We start from the raw sequence: 18,504 nt of genomic DNA on the forward strand, positions 1-18,504 counted from the left end.
TCTTTCTTGGCTACCAGAAAAATAAAGCACTTTTTATTCAATTTGCATTTTTGTTCTATTGTTTTTATTTACACAGAGCAGGACTTTCTTTCCCCTCACATTAGTATTACAGTCTTAAAGGGAAAGTTCACGCAAAAATAAAGTTTTTGTCATCATCATTTGCTCCTCAGGTCATTCCAAATGTGTATGTCTTTATTTCAACTATAGAACATAAAAGAAGATTCTTTGAAGAACGTTGGGAGTCAAAAAAGCATTGGACCCCAAAATATAAACAAAATAAACAATTTCTCAAAGTATCTTTTGTGTTCCACAGAAGAAAGACAGACATACAGGTGTAAGGACCGCCCATTGGCCCAATGACAGAATCCAACAGCATGGGTGAAAGTATAATATGTGTAGGTCTTTTACTTGTGCTTCTGTAAAGTTCACTTAATTTGTAATAATTTAGTTTAAATTTGAAACTAGCTCTGTATTTAAACTGATTCCAATTTCCACAGACCCTCCTCGAAAATGATGTCACACAGACAGTGTGCGTACCATTGCGGAAAGCAGATTGTCAAAGTATATTTTGGGCTTTAGCAGGAAGACCAGCCTTACACAGGTTTGGAACGACATAAGGGTGAATGAATGATGCAAGAAGTTTCATTTTTGGGTGAAATATCCCTTTAAGTAAGAGTTGACCAGTAACAGTATATTAAAACAGGTTTAAATAATCATTCCATGTCATAACATGTCCTGTGGTGATCAAGGGGAGGTGGTAGATAGGCTCAGAACTCACATATCATCCAAAGAGAGCTTTAATTAAATGCCAGTGGAGAAGTAGGGATGTAAATATTATACACAGTAAGTATAACAAAAAAATACCAACAAAATATTTACAAAAAAAAAAAGAAGACACTTAACTCAGTGCCCACTTTGACGTAATAAACGACAAAAGAAAACGAATGGCTACAGGCAGCAAAAGCTACATAGACACTTTAGACAGTATGCCCCCACCTTTTACCCCCTAAGGTTCAGTTTAGACTGGCTTATATAGCCTAAAACAGACTCATTACACACAAGACCATACCAACTGCAGGGGCATCAATACCAGAAACCTTTGAAGCATAAACACATGATCCTTTAACCATTTAGACCATTAAACTTACATACAACAAAAATGCATAAAACACATAAATGCAATTCTTCAACATAAACAAAATGTAAACAACACCATAAGACATCTTTTCATGTCTACATCTCTAAGGGTCAAGTCCCCTCCCTATTAGTAGAAATTAGTAGAAAACCCAACACAAGAAAAAGGGAAGCTGTAGTCCCACCTCAGGTCACAGAATCAGGATATGGCGAGTACATAGCATGCGAGGTAGCTGTTTGCCATGTGGAGATAAATACAAACTTGAAATAATAAATAATGCATAACTACAACTTGTCTCTGTGTGGTTAATAGGGAAAATATATCATAAGGGGAACTATGGTACACATAACACATTGCAATGACCACTGATGTGCACCTATCTGCAATCAACACAAACTGCATGATATCTTAAACTGTGATGGAGTATTTTATCCATCCTATAGAAAACAAACAAAAGAAGTGTCCTCTGGCCTATGTAACTGTAAGGGTCAGATGTGTGAGAAGTTAACTTGGCCACTGAGCATATTTTGTTGGTGATTTTCCACCAGACAACAGGTGGCTGTGAAATGAATAAGATCATTATTAAGTGCGTCATATGAAGGCTTCTTGCCTCTGGGGAGTGTTGATTGTTTTTGATACAATGTTTCATTTGGCCCATGGGAAAAGGGTTGGCCATCAATTGGCAGAAGGCACATGAGAGATAAAGTCAAAAGATGTAGACTAGTTGGCAGTCGGCCACCCTTACAAAGAAAATTATCTCTTGCATAAGCAACACCTGCAGTTTAACTGGTGAAGTGACTGTGGTAAAAATGTTGGGGAGTACATGAGAGACTCCAAGAAGAGAAAGGGAGGAGAGCACCTGTAAATGAGATCATGGAAAATAACTATGGGTGGATAGTACTCACACTGTAACAGATAAGAAAAATGTATAAACTGTGCCCCAGCTAAGAGAGATTCAGATGTGGAACTGGCATCTCACTTTGTTGCTTGACAATAAAGTTAAATACTTCTGAGACCTGAAACTTTTTCAGAAGTTTTTCAGAACTGAAGGGACACAGAGACATTGAAATTGCCACGACAACTGTGATATAAATGAATATTAAAGAATAATAAGCCTGCATGTCTGAGGCACAAACATAACTGAAATTTTATACATACAATTATAGTAATGCTTGCCTTAAACAGACTGAGCTGTCTAGTTCCTGAAAACTGAACGCTGCATAAAGTCTCTGGTCCTCAGGAAAATCTGCATCAAACATGTACAAGAGTTCAGGCTCTGGGCTCAACCTATAGAAGAAAACAGAACGAGCTTTCTGGTCCACGAACACACCAAGCTTTCTAGTGGACTCTGTTTTAAGAGGTTTAGTTAATGATTCAGTTTTTTTGTTATGAGCTACACATACATTTTTTGAGCAACATAAACTCCACGACATCTTGTTGCGTCCCAGACGTACTGCGTCACTTGCACCTTTCCTCTTGATTTCCTTACAGGCCACGCCCATGTGCACACCTGTCCCAGTCACGTCCACCATAAAGAAGCAGCGTCCTGACAGTGGCTGACAGCACAGGACCTGGTTGCACTTGTCAAATCTTTCATCATTAGCAGGAAGCTGTTGTTTCTCTCTCTTACGAACAGCTACTGTGTTGTTCTCACTCAAATAGAGGTACTCATTAGCCGTCTGAGGGTCAAATGTGAGCGCAACAGCATCTAAAAATAAAGTGAGATTTATCATAAAATGCCAGCTTAAATATCATTAGCAACAAGTTTTCATTTTGTCTCCAGTAGTGCACCCATGTAAATAATGTGAAATACTTTTGGGAAGACACATGCCACATTCCATCTAAAGCTATTTTAAACAGCATTTAGGTAATCCTTTCATACTTTTAATGCAGCAGGTTCATTTAAAAAAACACTGTGGTCTGGTTTCACAGAGTAAGCCATATTAGATCTTAGTTAAAATAGGAAAACGTGCCTTAGAAAAAAAACATCACTAGTGTGTATCTTGAAACAAAACAATGGCACTCAGTGCAAGTTACTTTCTATTAAAACAGCTCAAACATGCAGTGTAGGCTGGGACTAGGCTGAATGCCTTGTCTGTGAAAACGGACAATTAAAGGTGCCATCGAATGAAAAATTGAATTTACCTCGGCATAGTTGAATATCAAGAGTACATGGAAATGACATACAGTGAGTTTCAAACTCCATTGTTTCCTCCTTATGTAAATTTGATTTGTGCAAAAGACCTCTGAAGAACAGGCGAATCTCAACATAACACCGTAACAGTCAGGATCATTAATATGTACGCCCCCAATATTTGCCTATGCCAGCCCATGTTCAAGGCATTAGACAAGGGCAGAATGTCTGGATTTGCACAGCAGAATCATCAGACTAGGTAAGCAAGCAAGAACAATAGTGAAAAATGGCAGATGGAGCAATAATAACTGACATGATCCATGATAACATGATATTTTTAGTGATATTTGTAAATTGTCTTTCTAAATGTTTTGTTAGCATGTTGCTAATGTACTGTTAAATGTGGTTAAAGTTACCATCATTTCTTACTGTATTCACGGAGACAAGAGCCGTCGCTATTTTCATTATTAAACACTTGCAGTCTGTATAATTCATAAACACAACTTCATTCTTTATAAATCTCTCCAACAGTGTGTAATGTTAGCTTTAGCCTGTTAGCCACGGAGCACAGCCTCAAACTCATTCAGAATCAAATGTAAACATCCAAATAAATACTATACTTATAGGAATCGATGCATGCATGCAGCATGAATGACGAACACTTTGTAAAGATCCATTTTGAGGGTTATATTAGCTGTGTGAACTTTGTTTATGCTGGTTAAGGCATTAGAGAGCTCGGGGGCGGGGGAGCGCGAGATTTAAAGGGGACACACGCTGAATTGGTGCATATGTAATTATGGCTCAAAATAGGCAGTTAAAGAAATTTATAAAAAAAAAAATTTTGAGCTGAAACTTCACAGACACGTTCAGGGGACACCTTAGACTTATATTACATCTTGTTAAAACTGGTTCTAGGGCACCTTTATGTATGGTAACACTTTATTTTAAGGTGACAGTTACATTGTACTTGCTCAAAAAGTACTGAGTAATATTAATTAAAGCTGCTATCCGTAATTCTTTTACAAACATTATGTATTTCAGACTGGACTGATAGGACCCGCTGCAGAGTATCACAGTAACTGCGTGACTCGCCATAGACATACACAGAGAAAAGTAGCTCCGGCTACAATGTTCTTCCGCAAGACGCATGCAGTTCTGTTTATTAGCCACTAGAGGGCCAAAAATAGCCGAATGCAGCTTTAACTACATGTACTTATTATAGAGTTACGTTTAGGGTTTAGTGTTAGTTTATTGCAATTATGCATATTACTATTATCACTATAGTAAGTACATGCAGTAATGTGTAAATACGTCACCTTGAAATAAATTGTTACATTAAGTATTTGTATAAATCCATCTGCCACAGCGCAAGACCTTTTAAAATGAAATGAAAAAGGTGTGAAAAATTGTGAAGCAGTTACAGCATCTACAAAAACTTGCATTCACTTACATATTCATATACGTTTTAACCTACAATCTTTGTGCTGATGAACATCCATGTATATGTTTAAACTCACATTTGTACAGTCCTGGTTGGTCTTGGCAGACTCCTCCCATGGAAATTCTGGTTAGAGTCAAGAGTTAGGGTTATTATGGGATAATATGTTAAGACTTGAATCACACCATTAAACACTTATTGAAGTGCATTTAAACATGAACGTATTATCTATCATTCCACAACACATTCACATTTTTACATTTACATTTCACAAGAATATAATATCACAGAATATACTCACAGAATATAATAATGACTCATAAATACAGTTTGGGTCTCATGAAAACTCATTCATGAAGTATTTTTGAACAAAATGTCCCAGCACTGATTTGTGTTTTCTCATCACTGAAGCCTGTCACTAGTGTAGAGACGTTCACTGGTCACCACCTACTAGTACTAAAGCGGCCTACAGGAAGTATACCTGAAAGGGTTAGTTCACCCAAAAATGAAACTCACCCTCATGTCGTTCCAAACCCATAAGACCTTCGTTCATCTTCAGAACTCAAATTAAGACATTTTTGATAAAATCTGATGGCTCAGTGAGGCCTGCATTGCCAGCAATATAATTAACTCTTTCAATGCCCAGAAAGCTACTAAAGACGTATTTAAAACAGTTCATGTGACTACAGTGGTTCAACCTTAATGTTATGAAGTGACGAGAATATTTTTTGTGCACCAAAAAAAATAAAAATAAATAACGACTTTAACATTATCTAGTGATAGTCGATTTCAAAACACTGCTTCATGAAGCTTTGAAGCTGCCAAAGTCACGCCCCCAGTGGTGAACCATTGACATTTCAAAACACATCATATAACGCTCCGAGCCACTGATTCGAAACAAACAAACAAACAAACAAAAAAAATATATATATCTATAAAGCTCCATGAATAAGTGTTTTGAAATCACCCATCACTAGATATTGTTGAATAAAGTATCAAAAATATCTTAATTTGTGTTTCGAAGATGAAAAAAGGTCTTATGGGTGTGGAACGACATGAGGGTGAGTAATTAATTGACAGAATTGTTTATTTTTGAGTGAACTAACCCTTGAACATGACAGTGAACAATTCAATGAAAGACTAGGGGAACTCAAAGTCCTCACTTAATTTTCCTGGGATCCAGTGGATGTTCATACCAACCTTCTACATGAACTAATACAAGACAGAAGCTGCAGTACCTCAGTGAGGGCAGCTTAGCCTTCAGAAGACAAACTTTCTGTTCCATGTTTCCAAGGTCATTATACTGCAGGTCCAGCTCTCTCAAAGAGGAATTGGCTTTCAAAGACGACAGCAACTTAGAAACTCGTTTAATTTGACAACCTGATAGTCTATAAAGCAAAAAAAAAATTTTTAGATCAGCTGGTTAAGTAATAATATTCATGACATTCCATTTGACCTTTTCAAGGACCAATCAGCACAGCTTTGATTCTGATGGTTTCTGTACATTATATTGATGTATTTAGCAAATGATTTTGCATCCACTCCATACATTTTTGATTAGCATGAGTGATCCCTGAGAATCAAACCTATGACCTTATTATGGCTAGTGATTACATGGCTTAGATTACATCAGGGATTCCCAAATGTTTTTGTCAGCCGAGCCTCTTTGGGCTAAATATTTACTTAAAGCCCCCTGAGATTTTGAGATAATTTTTCAATAATTTAACATGTTAATGGGTCTCTGATGTCGATGTGGTGGAAATTCACCAATACAATTGTTTGTTTATTAATTTTTTACACCATGTTATCATCATGGCCATTTACATAGCAAATACAAAGGTCAATAAAAAAAAATATTGATTTACACACGTGTCAAAAACAAAATGCATCTTTCATAATTAAAAGTAACTCATGTAAGATTAACAAAATTTATACGTAAGCTGTGGTATTGATTGAATACACATAGGAAAATATTTCTCTTACATCGGTTAGTGGTCATCAAAATATTTCATCTTTGTTACTTAGTGTTTTATTTTGATTGTTTTTATTTCTTAATTATTTATGAATTTTACACTTTTGTGATTACTCATTTTTCAACACCCCCTGCCAGTCCCTTTTCAAATTGTTTTGCAGACACAAGTCAATTACTACCAATAACATAGGAAAATACCACTCAACTATATCACACGTTTCAAACACCTCAGCATCGTTTAAATTTACAGTATCTTTACAACAGCTATATAACAGTGTTTATTTTACCCATCTGTCTTGACCCTGATGTTTGCAGTTTTACTTACTTCAAAACCTCAAGATGACACTTGGTTATCCGCAGCCCAGCTGAAAGAATTTTAACTCCTCGATCTTCTACATGATTGTCGCTGAGGTCCAGGATTTTCAGATTCACATTTGATCCTGAAAGCACATTCTTGATCATCTCCATGTCCTGACTATGGAGGTCATTGTGGCTGAGGTTCAGCATCTGAATCTGGCAGTTAGGATCACAGAGGGCCCTAGAAATTTGCTTCAGTGCTGACAGTCCCAGACTATTGTGGCTCAGATCAAGATGAGTCAGGTGAGATTTTGGCGAGGTCAGGAAAGACACCAGGACCTCACAGTGTTTCTCTGTAAAGCCGCTTCCCTCAAGTCTGTCAATATTGCATTTAAACTGTTACAGTTTTACATTTAAAACCTGTTGCAATTTTGCATTTATACCCTATTACGGTAACAATTTTACATTCAAACTTTTACACTAAACTTTGACTGGGAATATTTTATGATACATTATGAAGATGTTCACAGCAACATACTTACTGAGCCTTTCTGAAGCACTTGATGGCTGGAGAGAACCTCTGAAATCCTTCTAAAGTCATGTTGTATTTCCTGAGGACAAACTCTTCATGGTCTGTATCTGACATCACAAACCGGAAAGCCAGAAATGTGCACTGGAACAGTGTGAGGGGCTTTTTGGTCCGAGAACGTTCAAGATTTTGCATTTGCAAAAAAGACATGTCTTTGAGCTCCACGAGGCAACGAACAAGACTGAAGCATCTCTCAGGGGACAGATCTTTCCTCCTCAAAGACTTAATGTACTTTGTCACTTTTTTGTGGTCTTCTGAACTACTGTCTTGCAATGGAGGCAGGAATCCTTCAAGTGTTTGTCTGCTGGAATCACAAGAAATTCCGAAGAGAAAACAGTTAAAAAGATCCAAGTGTTCATTTTGGCTTTGCACGGCCACATCAATCACACCTTTGAGAAAATCAGACAAATTAGACTTTTGCCCCTTTTTAGCTTTTAATAATCCCAGGGAGTCTTGATTTCCTGACAGAAATTCATGAAAAACATACAAGGCTGCAAAGAATTCCTGAACACTGAGATGGACAAAGCTGTAAAGTTTAGTCCTTTTATATCCAACTTTGCACTCAGAGACACAGGTGATGATGCCAGGATATCGAAGAGCATCATCAGGAGTGATATAATATTTTCTCAAGTCCTCTTTACTGAAGACTGTATTCCGTTCCTTCAGCTTCCAGTAGGCCAGCGCTGCCAGTTTCTTAATCAGTTCTTTGTGCTCTATGAGAGCATCTTCATGTGGCATTTCTTTCCCTTGATATTTGTTGTGGCTTAACGTAGTCTGATTGAGCAGATAGTGGATATACATTTCTGTCTGATTTGAGGGCAAGCCCCTATCTTGATTTTGACTTTTAATTATGTTTTTGAGAACAACCGATGAAATCCAACAAAAGAGAGGTATGTGGCATAATATCCACAGGCTCTTATGACACTTCAGGTGACGGATGACTTTTTGGGTTAGATCTGGTTCCTCAAACTTCCTCGTGAAGTACTCTTCCTTTTGTTCATCTGTGAATCCTCTGATCTGTGTGACGTATCCCTGTCTGAAGATCTTAGATGGCAGCTGTCCAGCTGCCACAGGCCGGCTGGTGATCCATAGGTGTGCAGATGGAAGCAGTTTTCCTCTGAGAAGATTTACTAGAAGGACATCCAGTGTGGTTTTTTTAGTAACATCTGACAAATTGTTGGCTTGAAAGTTCAAATCATTTTTATATTCATCCAGACCATCTAAGATGAACAGAACTTTTCTATCAAAGATCCAGTCAGAGATGTGCCTCGCATCTTTGTGTAACTCTGGGTAAAAGACACAAAGCAGGTCAAAAAGACTCTGGTTTTCTCCCTCATGCAGGTTCAGCTCTCGGAACGGGAGCAGAAAAACAAGCTCTAGATCCTGATTGGCTTCTCCGCTTGCCCAGTCATGGACAAACTTCTGCACTGTGACCGTTTTTCCAATTCCAGCAATTCCTTTTGTTAAAGCAATCTTCATGGTTTGCTTTTCATCCACTGGTGGTTTAAGAATTTCATTGTATTTTATAACTGTCTGCGCTGATGTGTTTATATCATTTGTCGTCTCAATCTGCCAGATCTCATGTTCTCTATTGAGGGGGTCCGAGTCATCATTGATGATAAACAGTTGTGTGTAGATCTTATTTAGTGTGACTGACTGTTGTGCGCTTCCCTCCAAAATCCTCTCAGAATCCTTCATCATTCTTGATTTCATCTTATTCTTTATGCTCTGAAGAATGTCTAAAAATATTGGAAAGTCATTATTAACAGGAGCACTGCACTTATGAATGAACAGTTGCAGCAAGAGTTTTGACATGTCTTTCTGGTTCTTACCATTTTTGTTTATTGAGGTTGTAGAGTGAGACAACTGTGGTTGAAAAAATAAATAAATAAATAAAAATAAATATTATATATTATATAATATATATATATATATATATATATATATATATATATATATATATATATATATATATATATATATATATATATAAAAAAAATAAACATATCTTAAATAAGCAACTCAGAAAAATGTACAATATTACACTATATTAATGATCAGACACTCACCATTTGTAGGTTCATGGTAAGATGATCTATTTTAGATCTCACCATGTTTGGAGCAAACACTGTGCTACCATTACTCGCATCAATACTGATCTGAAGATCCTGTTCTGTACAAATGTTACAGTAAAGCTTAGTGAATGATGACTGAGCATTTTTCTAATAACAAAGAGAAAACAAATGAGAAATATTTTCCTACTTTCGGTACGTCTCTTTTTGGAAACTTTTTTCTTTCCAAATTCATTCTCCTTCAGAGGGTCTTCCAACCTACCCATTCTTCCGCTGTGTTAAGACAAACAGTGATGATTATTTTTTATGCTTCATGATTAATGTATAAATTTAAAAGAATACACTACTATTCGATTTTTTTTATGTTTTTGAAAGAAGTATCTTATGCTCACTAAAGCTGCATTTATCTGATCAAAAATACAGATATAAATATTTTATGGAAACCATGATTTTTTTTGATTACCTGATATAGAAATCATTTGTAACATTCTAAAAGTCTTTACAGCAGTGATAATTGTCAGCAAATATTGATTTAGCTTCAAAAATAGTCTATTGACTAAAATGCCATTTTGTCATATTTTAGTCATCTGAATTGTTTGTTTTAGTGGACTAAATATCAAGATTTTAGGTGACTAAATCTACAGTAGATTTAGTGGACTAAAATCTAATGGTTTAGTTAAAGTGTAATGCATCAATTAAGCATTCCTCTAAAATTTTCAAACTCATTATATACTCCTGAAGAAAGCATCTATTAACCTGTTCATATAAATGATATTGAATGATGATTTAACTGCTGTGACATAACATGTCTTTATTTATCTAAAAATTAAATAAAACCACTTCTCAAAGAAACAGGTCTTCTTTCCAATTAATGATGCATTCTTTGTAACGACTTGCAACATTCTTCATTTTTTCAAGAACACATTTATTTGTATAAATTGAATAAAGATTAATCTATATTTAATCTATTAAAGTTATTCAGTCAAAAGCATTGAGTTATTTTCTCTATTTCTTTTGATATTGATATTTTGGCAATTTTGAGTGTATTTGTCCGTTCAAGTGTGAAAAGACACAAAATTCAGTATGTGTGCACTGTCTGAGAAGTGGCACAGAAAACTGGACAGAACTGAGCTCACACATTTTCAGATTTATCCATCTGTCTGCTCTGCTCTTTCTCCCAGACATTTAAATTTTTGAACACTTTACGAGACATGCAGCAAGTGAATGGCAACTTATGTCCCACCGTATACATCAGGTGGGATGAGTGCACATTTACTAGGGCTGTGCAATTAATCACAATCGCAAAACAATCGCGATTTGAGCACATGCAATTTCTAAATCACATAAGGCTGAAATTATATTTCTTAATTTATTTATATTTTAATTCAGAATATTTTAGAGTATTTTGGATTCAGGAGAGAGGATGTGTCAGAGAGCAAGGTAATTTGCAAGACCTGTGAGATTATTGCAACGAAATGGGGCAATACAACAAACCTGTTCTAGCACTTAAAACAGAGCCATAAAAAAAAACTGCATGATCAATGCATGTTGACAAAGTCCATCGAAACTAACAAAACCTCAAAGCCAGCCTGAACCGACTGAACAAGTGTCCATTGTTCAAGCATTTGCAATCATGCCTTATGAGAAAGGATCAAAATGGCACAAAGAAATTACATAGGGTGACCATATTTTGATTACCGAAAACCAGTACACTCTGCCCGGCAATGAGATACTCAAATGATACTCGAAGTTTACTCAAAGATGCCTTATAATTTCAATACATTTAAAGTATGCCTCCTCTTTATGGATAGAAAATTGTTATATTACAAAATACTATCCATAACCAAAGACACAAATTCAGATAGGCTTCTCACAGGTTACTCAACATGTTTCATTATGACAAGTTTAAAAAATAATGAATGAAATAATGATAGAAATAATGAAAACAGAACATGTCCTGGGAAAACAGGACGTTTGGTCACCCTAAAATTACCGAATCACCTAACATATATGCAAAAACATGGCGCCTGCGTACATCGTCAGTAAAGTTGGCTTCCGAAGACTAATACAAACACTCGACAAAAGATACAAAAAGATGCCATCTCTGTTCATCATTGTGAAATGTTTTGTTATGCACTTCTAGTGCACTGAATACATTTAGAATATAGCATATTTGAAAAAGCAAAAACAATAGCCAAAATAGCAAATAAAATATCAATTGCAATATTCTTAAAAAAAAAAGAAAATCGCAATATTATTATTTTGTCCATATTGCTCAGCCCTAACATTTACCATGCAGGACATAACTTCTGACTGGATCTCTCCCTAACATTTTCATTTAGGTTTTTTTTCGTTGAAGAAAACGTCAAAAGATTTTCCTATTCCTATTTCCTGAGTTGCCCAGGCACTCAGCAATGTGCATTTTTCTAATGTCTAATGGTATACATCTTAATCAATTCTAAGCATTTGATGTTTTGTATTGATCATCTTTGAATTAATTATGTAATTGGCATGATTACCTGACTAATACATTGTCACATTTGATTTTATACTTACTCTGAAATTATTGACTTCAGCAGATTAGTAACGGACTAAAGTCCAGTTTTGAGTGGAGCGCAGGACTAACGCAGACTAACGCTTGGCATTAGTTCAAGTGTGCTTAGACTGTAAAGGCTAAAAAGGGAATTTCCGTTTAGGACAACAAAATGTTGATCGACCAATCTAAATAGGGTGAGCCTTACCTCTATTTAATGTAATGTTACTCTAGCTAAGTGTACATGGGAAACCATGGCGTATCCAAACCATAGCTACTATGTCAGCTTATTTGTAGTAGTGGTCATGACCTCTGACTATAGTGCTACTTTAATTGACGTGTATACAGATCTATGCGGACTAAACAAATACATACATTTAGATAGAGCAAGCATGAAAGCGGCCTTCTAAACAAAATAGTCAATTACCTCTGTCTAGTGACCAAGACTGGCTATAATTTGTGATCGTGGGCCCGCATGATTAATGAATGGCGAGTGCGAGGACCCTGTGCGACTCTGAGAACCGAATGAATGAGTACAATAAGAGTAAAGAGTTATATAGAATATTCAAATGTCTAGATAAATTATGAATATAAATATAAATGGTCAATAATCAATTGCTAGTTAATGTTATTGCATTGGACTAAAATTTACTGACTTGACACACCCAGGGTCTAACAACTTCCCCAAAAAATGTATACTTTTTTTTTTTCACATTGTTATTGATGTTCCCTGTCAAATATTACCTTGAATACTTGGGTAAAGTTGGTTTTATATTCGCACATTCGGACTTCTGATAAATTCAAACTTTCCAATAAATGTGCAATAAATTAATGTTTGCGAATTTTAAGCAGCGACATGATATTGACAACCAACGATTGTCAAATTACAACATTTTTCACAGTCGATCAAAATAGGCAAGTATTTTTTTAATGGCATATTTACTTGTGAATGTCCAATGTAGTGTGATTAACAAGACTATTGAACACGGATGTCCGAATGTGCGAATATGAAACCAACTTTACCCAAGTACCTTGAATGGGGTCCTTCAAGTAATGAAATTTGTCCATAGAATTGCCGATTTAATATCAGGAAATGGTGTCACACCAGAGGACAGAGTTTTTAGAAATATATGAATAAAAAAAGGATTGCCATTTACTAAAATAGACACACTCTAAAAAATGCTGGGTTAAAAACAACCCAAGTTGGGTTGAAAATGGACAAACCCAGCAAGCAATTGGGTTGTTTTAACCCAGCTGTAGGGTTAAATGTTTGACCCAACCTGCTGGGTAGTTTTATTTAAAAATTACTGTATTGCTTAATTAAAATTAACCCAAAGTATGTTGGAAATGAACATTTATTAATGTTCAATAAATAATATTAAACAATAAACATTTATTAAATTGCTTATTAATACATTTATATTAATAAACTATTAAATTTATATTAATCAAATATTAAAGCTTATTAATAAACATTCACCTTTTGTCTATTATTGTTGTCTCTCATTGCATCTGGTTTTTAATTTCCCAACTATTTTGGGTTCATTTTAAGCTAGCCATATAGCAATTTTTAAATAATAGTTGGTTTAAATAAAACTACCCAGCAGGTTGGGCAAACATTTAACCCAACCGCTGGGTTTGTCCATTTTCAACCCAACTTGGGTTGTTTTTAACCCAGCATTTTTTAGAGTGCACTTGTAAAATTATGCCTGAGTTATTTATTAACATGTTTATGCTTTACTTTTTAATTTATAAAAGTTGTAATTTATTGAACCATGCTTGAGACAGTTTTTTTTAACAAGTCCATGTAAAACAAAGAAATGTTTAACCATTTACTGCATTTTAAATGATGACAGTACTAATTATATTCATTTTTGTCATGTGTGACAGTGAAAATGCCATGTCACATCAACAAGCCATAAAAAACATTTGATTGCTTGCTATTTCATGTTGTGCTATGTATGTATGCCCCTTTGAACTGCATATGTGGATATTATGTAGACTTACTATGTACATAAAATTCATTTTTTAATAGACTAAACATTTAATCAGTCCAGTTGGTGTCTGCGTACTTGGGTAAAGTTGGTTTTATATTCGCACATTCTGACTTCTGATAAATTCAGACTTTCCAATAAATGTGCAATAAATTAATGTTTGCGAATTTTAAGCAGCAACCTGATCCCAGCCAGCAGAGCCATGTGCGGCCCAAATGGGTTTGATCTGGGCTATCTAACTGGGACCCAGCCAGTTTTGCACCCAGTTTCCATGTAGGCCCCACATGGATTTGCCCAAATGAAATGAACACTATGGAGTCAAATTAATGCCTTAAAGTTTTGAACAAAAATAAAGTTTTGCAAAACACAAAAAAGAATTGAGCAATAAAAAAATGTTTTGCAAACAAAAATAAAGAATTGCAAAGGAAAAATAAAGTATTGAGCGGAAAAAAATAAGTTTTGCAAACAAAAATAATAAATTGCAAAATAAAATAAAGTAGTGCAAAAATAAAAATATAATCAATTACAAAAATCAATGACAGCTGTAATCCTATTTTATCTTTGCCACATATTTTTCATGCTCAAACCTACTAAATCATTTGCAATGCTCATTTTATTCTGCGTTTGTAGTTTATTGTAGTTTATTGGCTGGAAGTAGTTCTTGTGTTTCTCTTTCCTTCAGTGATTCTGCTTGTTAACAGCAGGTGTTCTTCACTGATACAAAATCATTATTCAATCACTTAATTATCTCATTACCTCCAACACTGATTAAGTGTTACATTAAACAGCCTGTAGTGTGCACACTAAGCAGTGTTCATTTCATCTGGGCAAATCCATGTGGGGCCTACATGGAAACTGGGTGCAAAACTGGCTGGGTCCCAGTTAGATAGCCCAGGTCAAACCCATTTGGGCCCCACATGGCTCTGCTGGCCGGAATATTGACAGACAACCAACGATTGTCAACTTACAACATTTTTCACAGTCGATCAAAATAGGCAAGTATTGTTTTAATGGCATATTTACTTGTGAATGTCCACTGAATGTCCAATGTAGTGTGATTAACAAGGCTATTGAATACGGATGGCCGAATGTGCGAATATAAAACCAACTTTACCCAAGTGCATTTGAAGAGTTTAGCTTCAAATGGCGTCTAACGACAGTAGGCTATACTATAAAAATGAAGACTATTTTGCTTAACGATTCTGCCATCGAAGGGCACAACGAAACATTTTTATCTTATTCTGTGGATTTTGCACATTTTCCTCCACTTTTTACCGCTATGTTTTGCCACCACTATGCGCTGCAAGTGACGTAACTGTGACGCCTGTTCCAAATTGGTCTATGTCGACACAATCTACACAGCTCTACACAATCACTGTTATCATGTTTTTACGTTTTAAATACGTTTATATAATGATATAATGACATCACAAGTCTGGCTACACACCTCACTGTAGCCATAACAATCGTATACTGTCCCTCTTCTCAACAGTCTGGAACCGGAAATGGAAACAGTAATAAACCTACCTGTTCTTGCGCTTGGTCGTTTTCTTCTGGAATAAAGGGCAGTTCTTCCCAGTCACATCTTTCATGATGGTAGTGTTCACGCGCTTCATCACTTAAAATATGTTTGTTTGTTTGTTTGTTTGTTTGTTTCTTGAGCTTTTAACTTAAACTGTAAAAGCGGTGCTCGACTGAAGCGGATTTTGCTGTGTCGCGTCGAGATGCGCGCCTTGTCTGTCAGTACACCTGGCTGAATGGGGCGGGACTGCACCTGTTGGTCCGCCCCATACCTCTGACTAGGGGCAAATTCCAAACGGTATTTTTGCACCCTTAAAGGGCACATTGAGAATGGGACGCCATACACGGGTACAAGTAAGAAATTTTTATTATATGGTCATGTGACCCAGCGAATACTCGTGATTCATTCATTTTAAAGATATGGCGGGAGAGTACGAGTTAAAGGGATAGTTCACCCAAAAATGAAAATTTGATGTTTATCTGCTTACCCCCAGGGCATCCAATTTGTAGGTGACTTTGTTTCTTCAGTCGAACACAAATGACCTCCAACCGTTGCGGTGATAGCCTAGTGGTGTTTTAGAGGTAAAAAGTTATACGATTCGGTTTCTCACACAAACTGATCGTTTCCTGTCTTAGGACATCAATGTGTCGTCATGAGCCACAGGGTTTCATTTGGATTTGTCTGTCATGTTTTTTTTATTCTTATTGATAGAGTTCCCATTGACATGCATTATTTGACTGACACACGGCGACGGTTGGAGTAAAGCCGGGCACACATTTAACAACTAGTGTTGTAAATTGACCCATTTGTTTCCTTTTTTTTTTCTTTTATTTTCTTTGTACTACATTTCACACAAATCCCAGCAACTTACATTACCATATCTGGTGTACTACATTATATATATATAATATATATATATATATATATATTGCTAATGTTTATTTATGAATTGTTTGAGTCTGATTATCTTTTTGTATGGATTATGCCAAGTCAAGGAATCAGTTGATCATGTGTTATTCTGTCCTATGAACAGGAATGAACTACAAAGAGAAAGAGGCTACAGAACATATGATGCAAAGAATTTTCAATCAGCAACGTATTAAACACAAAACAAGGATCTGGTAAAATTATAAAAGCAGTTTTAAAATTCATTAAGAATGGCTGATTTAAGAAAAGAATGTATCTCATCATGTACACCTACACTGAAATCACTTCACGCTCCAGCACAGGAGGTGGCGATATGCACATAAAGCTGGTATGCGACCCGCCAGTAAGAAGAAGATGATAACAAACTCTTCTGAGAGCACTGAAGTTTATTCTTCCCATATTGTGAGTAGTACTAATATAGAGCAGTTTTATGCCCTTTTAGCAGAATTCTGACTTTTTCTACCTCAAACACTAAGCAGCTTCTGATGATCATCTCTGCTGATGATCCTGTAAGGCTTGTTTCAGGAGTGTCACTATTAAAAGCTGCTGAAAAGCCAATAGGTCCTTTTCCCCCACCTCATTCATTATGTTGATGTGTTTAGATAACATGTAAATTGAAAATAATTGCTCATTTCATTGTTGTCAACCAGTGTTGGGTGTAATTATAATATAATATAATATAATTCAATTACTTTTCATTTGAAACTTAATTTTACTGTAATTTATTTTTTCGAAATTGATTAGTTACTTCTGATGTAATTGCATATAACTTGGGTAAAATTGGTTTTATATTCGCAAATTCGGACTTCTGATAAATTCAGACTTTCCAATAAATGTGCAATAAATTAATGTTTGCGAATTTTAAGCAGCGACATGATCTCGACAACCAACGATTGTCAAATTACAACATTTTTCACAGTCGATCAAAATAGGCAAGTATTGTTTTAATGGCATATTTACTTGTGAATGTCCACTGAATGTCCAATGTAGTGCGATTAACAAGACTATTGAATATGGATGTCCGCATGTGCGAATATAAAACCAACTTTACCCAAGTTTGCATATACTGTATAGACTATAGATTCTGTATTCTAAAACAAAAGTGGATTAACATCAGATTAACTTCTAATGTTAAAATGTATGTTTTAAATGTAACCTCTTTTAAAATACTTTGGTCAGTTTAAGTTGTATATTATTAATTTGAAAGAATTAAAAATACAGTTTTGTGTTTATCCCTGTATTGTTAAAATAGTTGAGGTTGATACAGGATTTAGAAAGTAATTAGTAATAAGTAATGTAATACATTTTTGGGAGAGTAATTTGTACAGTAATCTAACACTTTTGAACATGTAATTTACATAATGTAAATTAATTCATTTAATTACTAAAAATGTTATATTTATTTTAGAGTAACTTACCCAACACTTGTGTGCACCCAACACATGATCACCACTTTTGATATCTATGAAAATTATGAAAATTATCCCATGATTTACTCACCAAGTACATGACTATCTTCTTTCAGACGAGCACAATCAGAGATATATAAAAAAAAAAAAATCCTTAGTCCTCCAAGATTTATAATGGTAGTGTATGGGAGACTGCATGAACACACACACACACACACACACACACACACACACACACACACACAAAAAGTATCCATCCATAATCAAAGTAATGCCTATGGCTCCAGGGGGTTAATGAAGGCCTTTTGAAGTGAAGTGATGTGTTTATGTAAGAAAAATATCCATATTTAAAAAATTAAAATAACTAGTCTCCGGTGGATGAACGTACACTGCAGTTCCAAGGAGCTTATTAAAAGCATATTAAAAACAACACACAGACATATAAACAAGATTAAAAACTTGATTTTCACTGGGGTAATTAA

At 35.4% G+C, this 18,504-nt stretch overlaps 1 protein-coding gene across 1 annotated transcript; it reads right to left on the bottom strand.

The window, feature by feature from the left end:
- Positions 1-170: 170 nt before the first annotated feature.
- LOC137027879 (NACHT, LRR and PYD domains-containing protein 3-like) lies at positions 171-15,900 on the bottom strand. Its single transcript, XM_067396475.1, has 9 exons — positions 15,692-15,900; positions 9,828-9,910; positions 9,635-9,738; positions 9,398-9,431; positions 7,519-9,304; positions 7,005-7,352; positions 5,946-6,095; positions 4,787-4,833; positions 171-2,843 (listed from the first exon to the last, which is right to left on the bottom strand). The coding sequence occupies exons 1-9, from the start codon at positions 15,778-15,780 to the stop codon at positions 2,296-2,298; spliced, it is 3,189 nt and encodes a 1,062-aa protein (XP_067252576.1). The 5' UTR covers positions 15,781-15,900; the 3' UTR covers positions 171-2,295.
- Positions 15,901-18,504: the final 2,604 nt, after the last annotated feature.

The sequence above is a fragment of the Chanodichthys erythropterus genome, chromosome 10 (assembly GCF_024489055.1).
Source record: "Chanodichthys erythropterus isolate Z2021 chromosome 10, ASM2448905v1, whole genome shotgun sequence".
In the NCBI taxonomy this organism is placed as follows: domain Eukaryota; kingdom Metazoa; phylum Chordata; class Actinopteri; order Cypriniformes; family Xenocyprididae; genus Chanodichthys; species Chanodichthys erythropterus.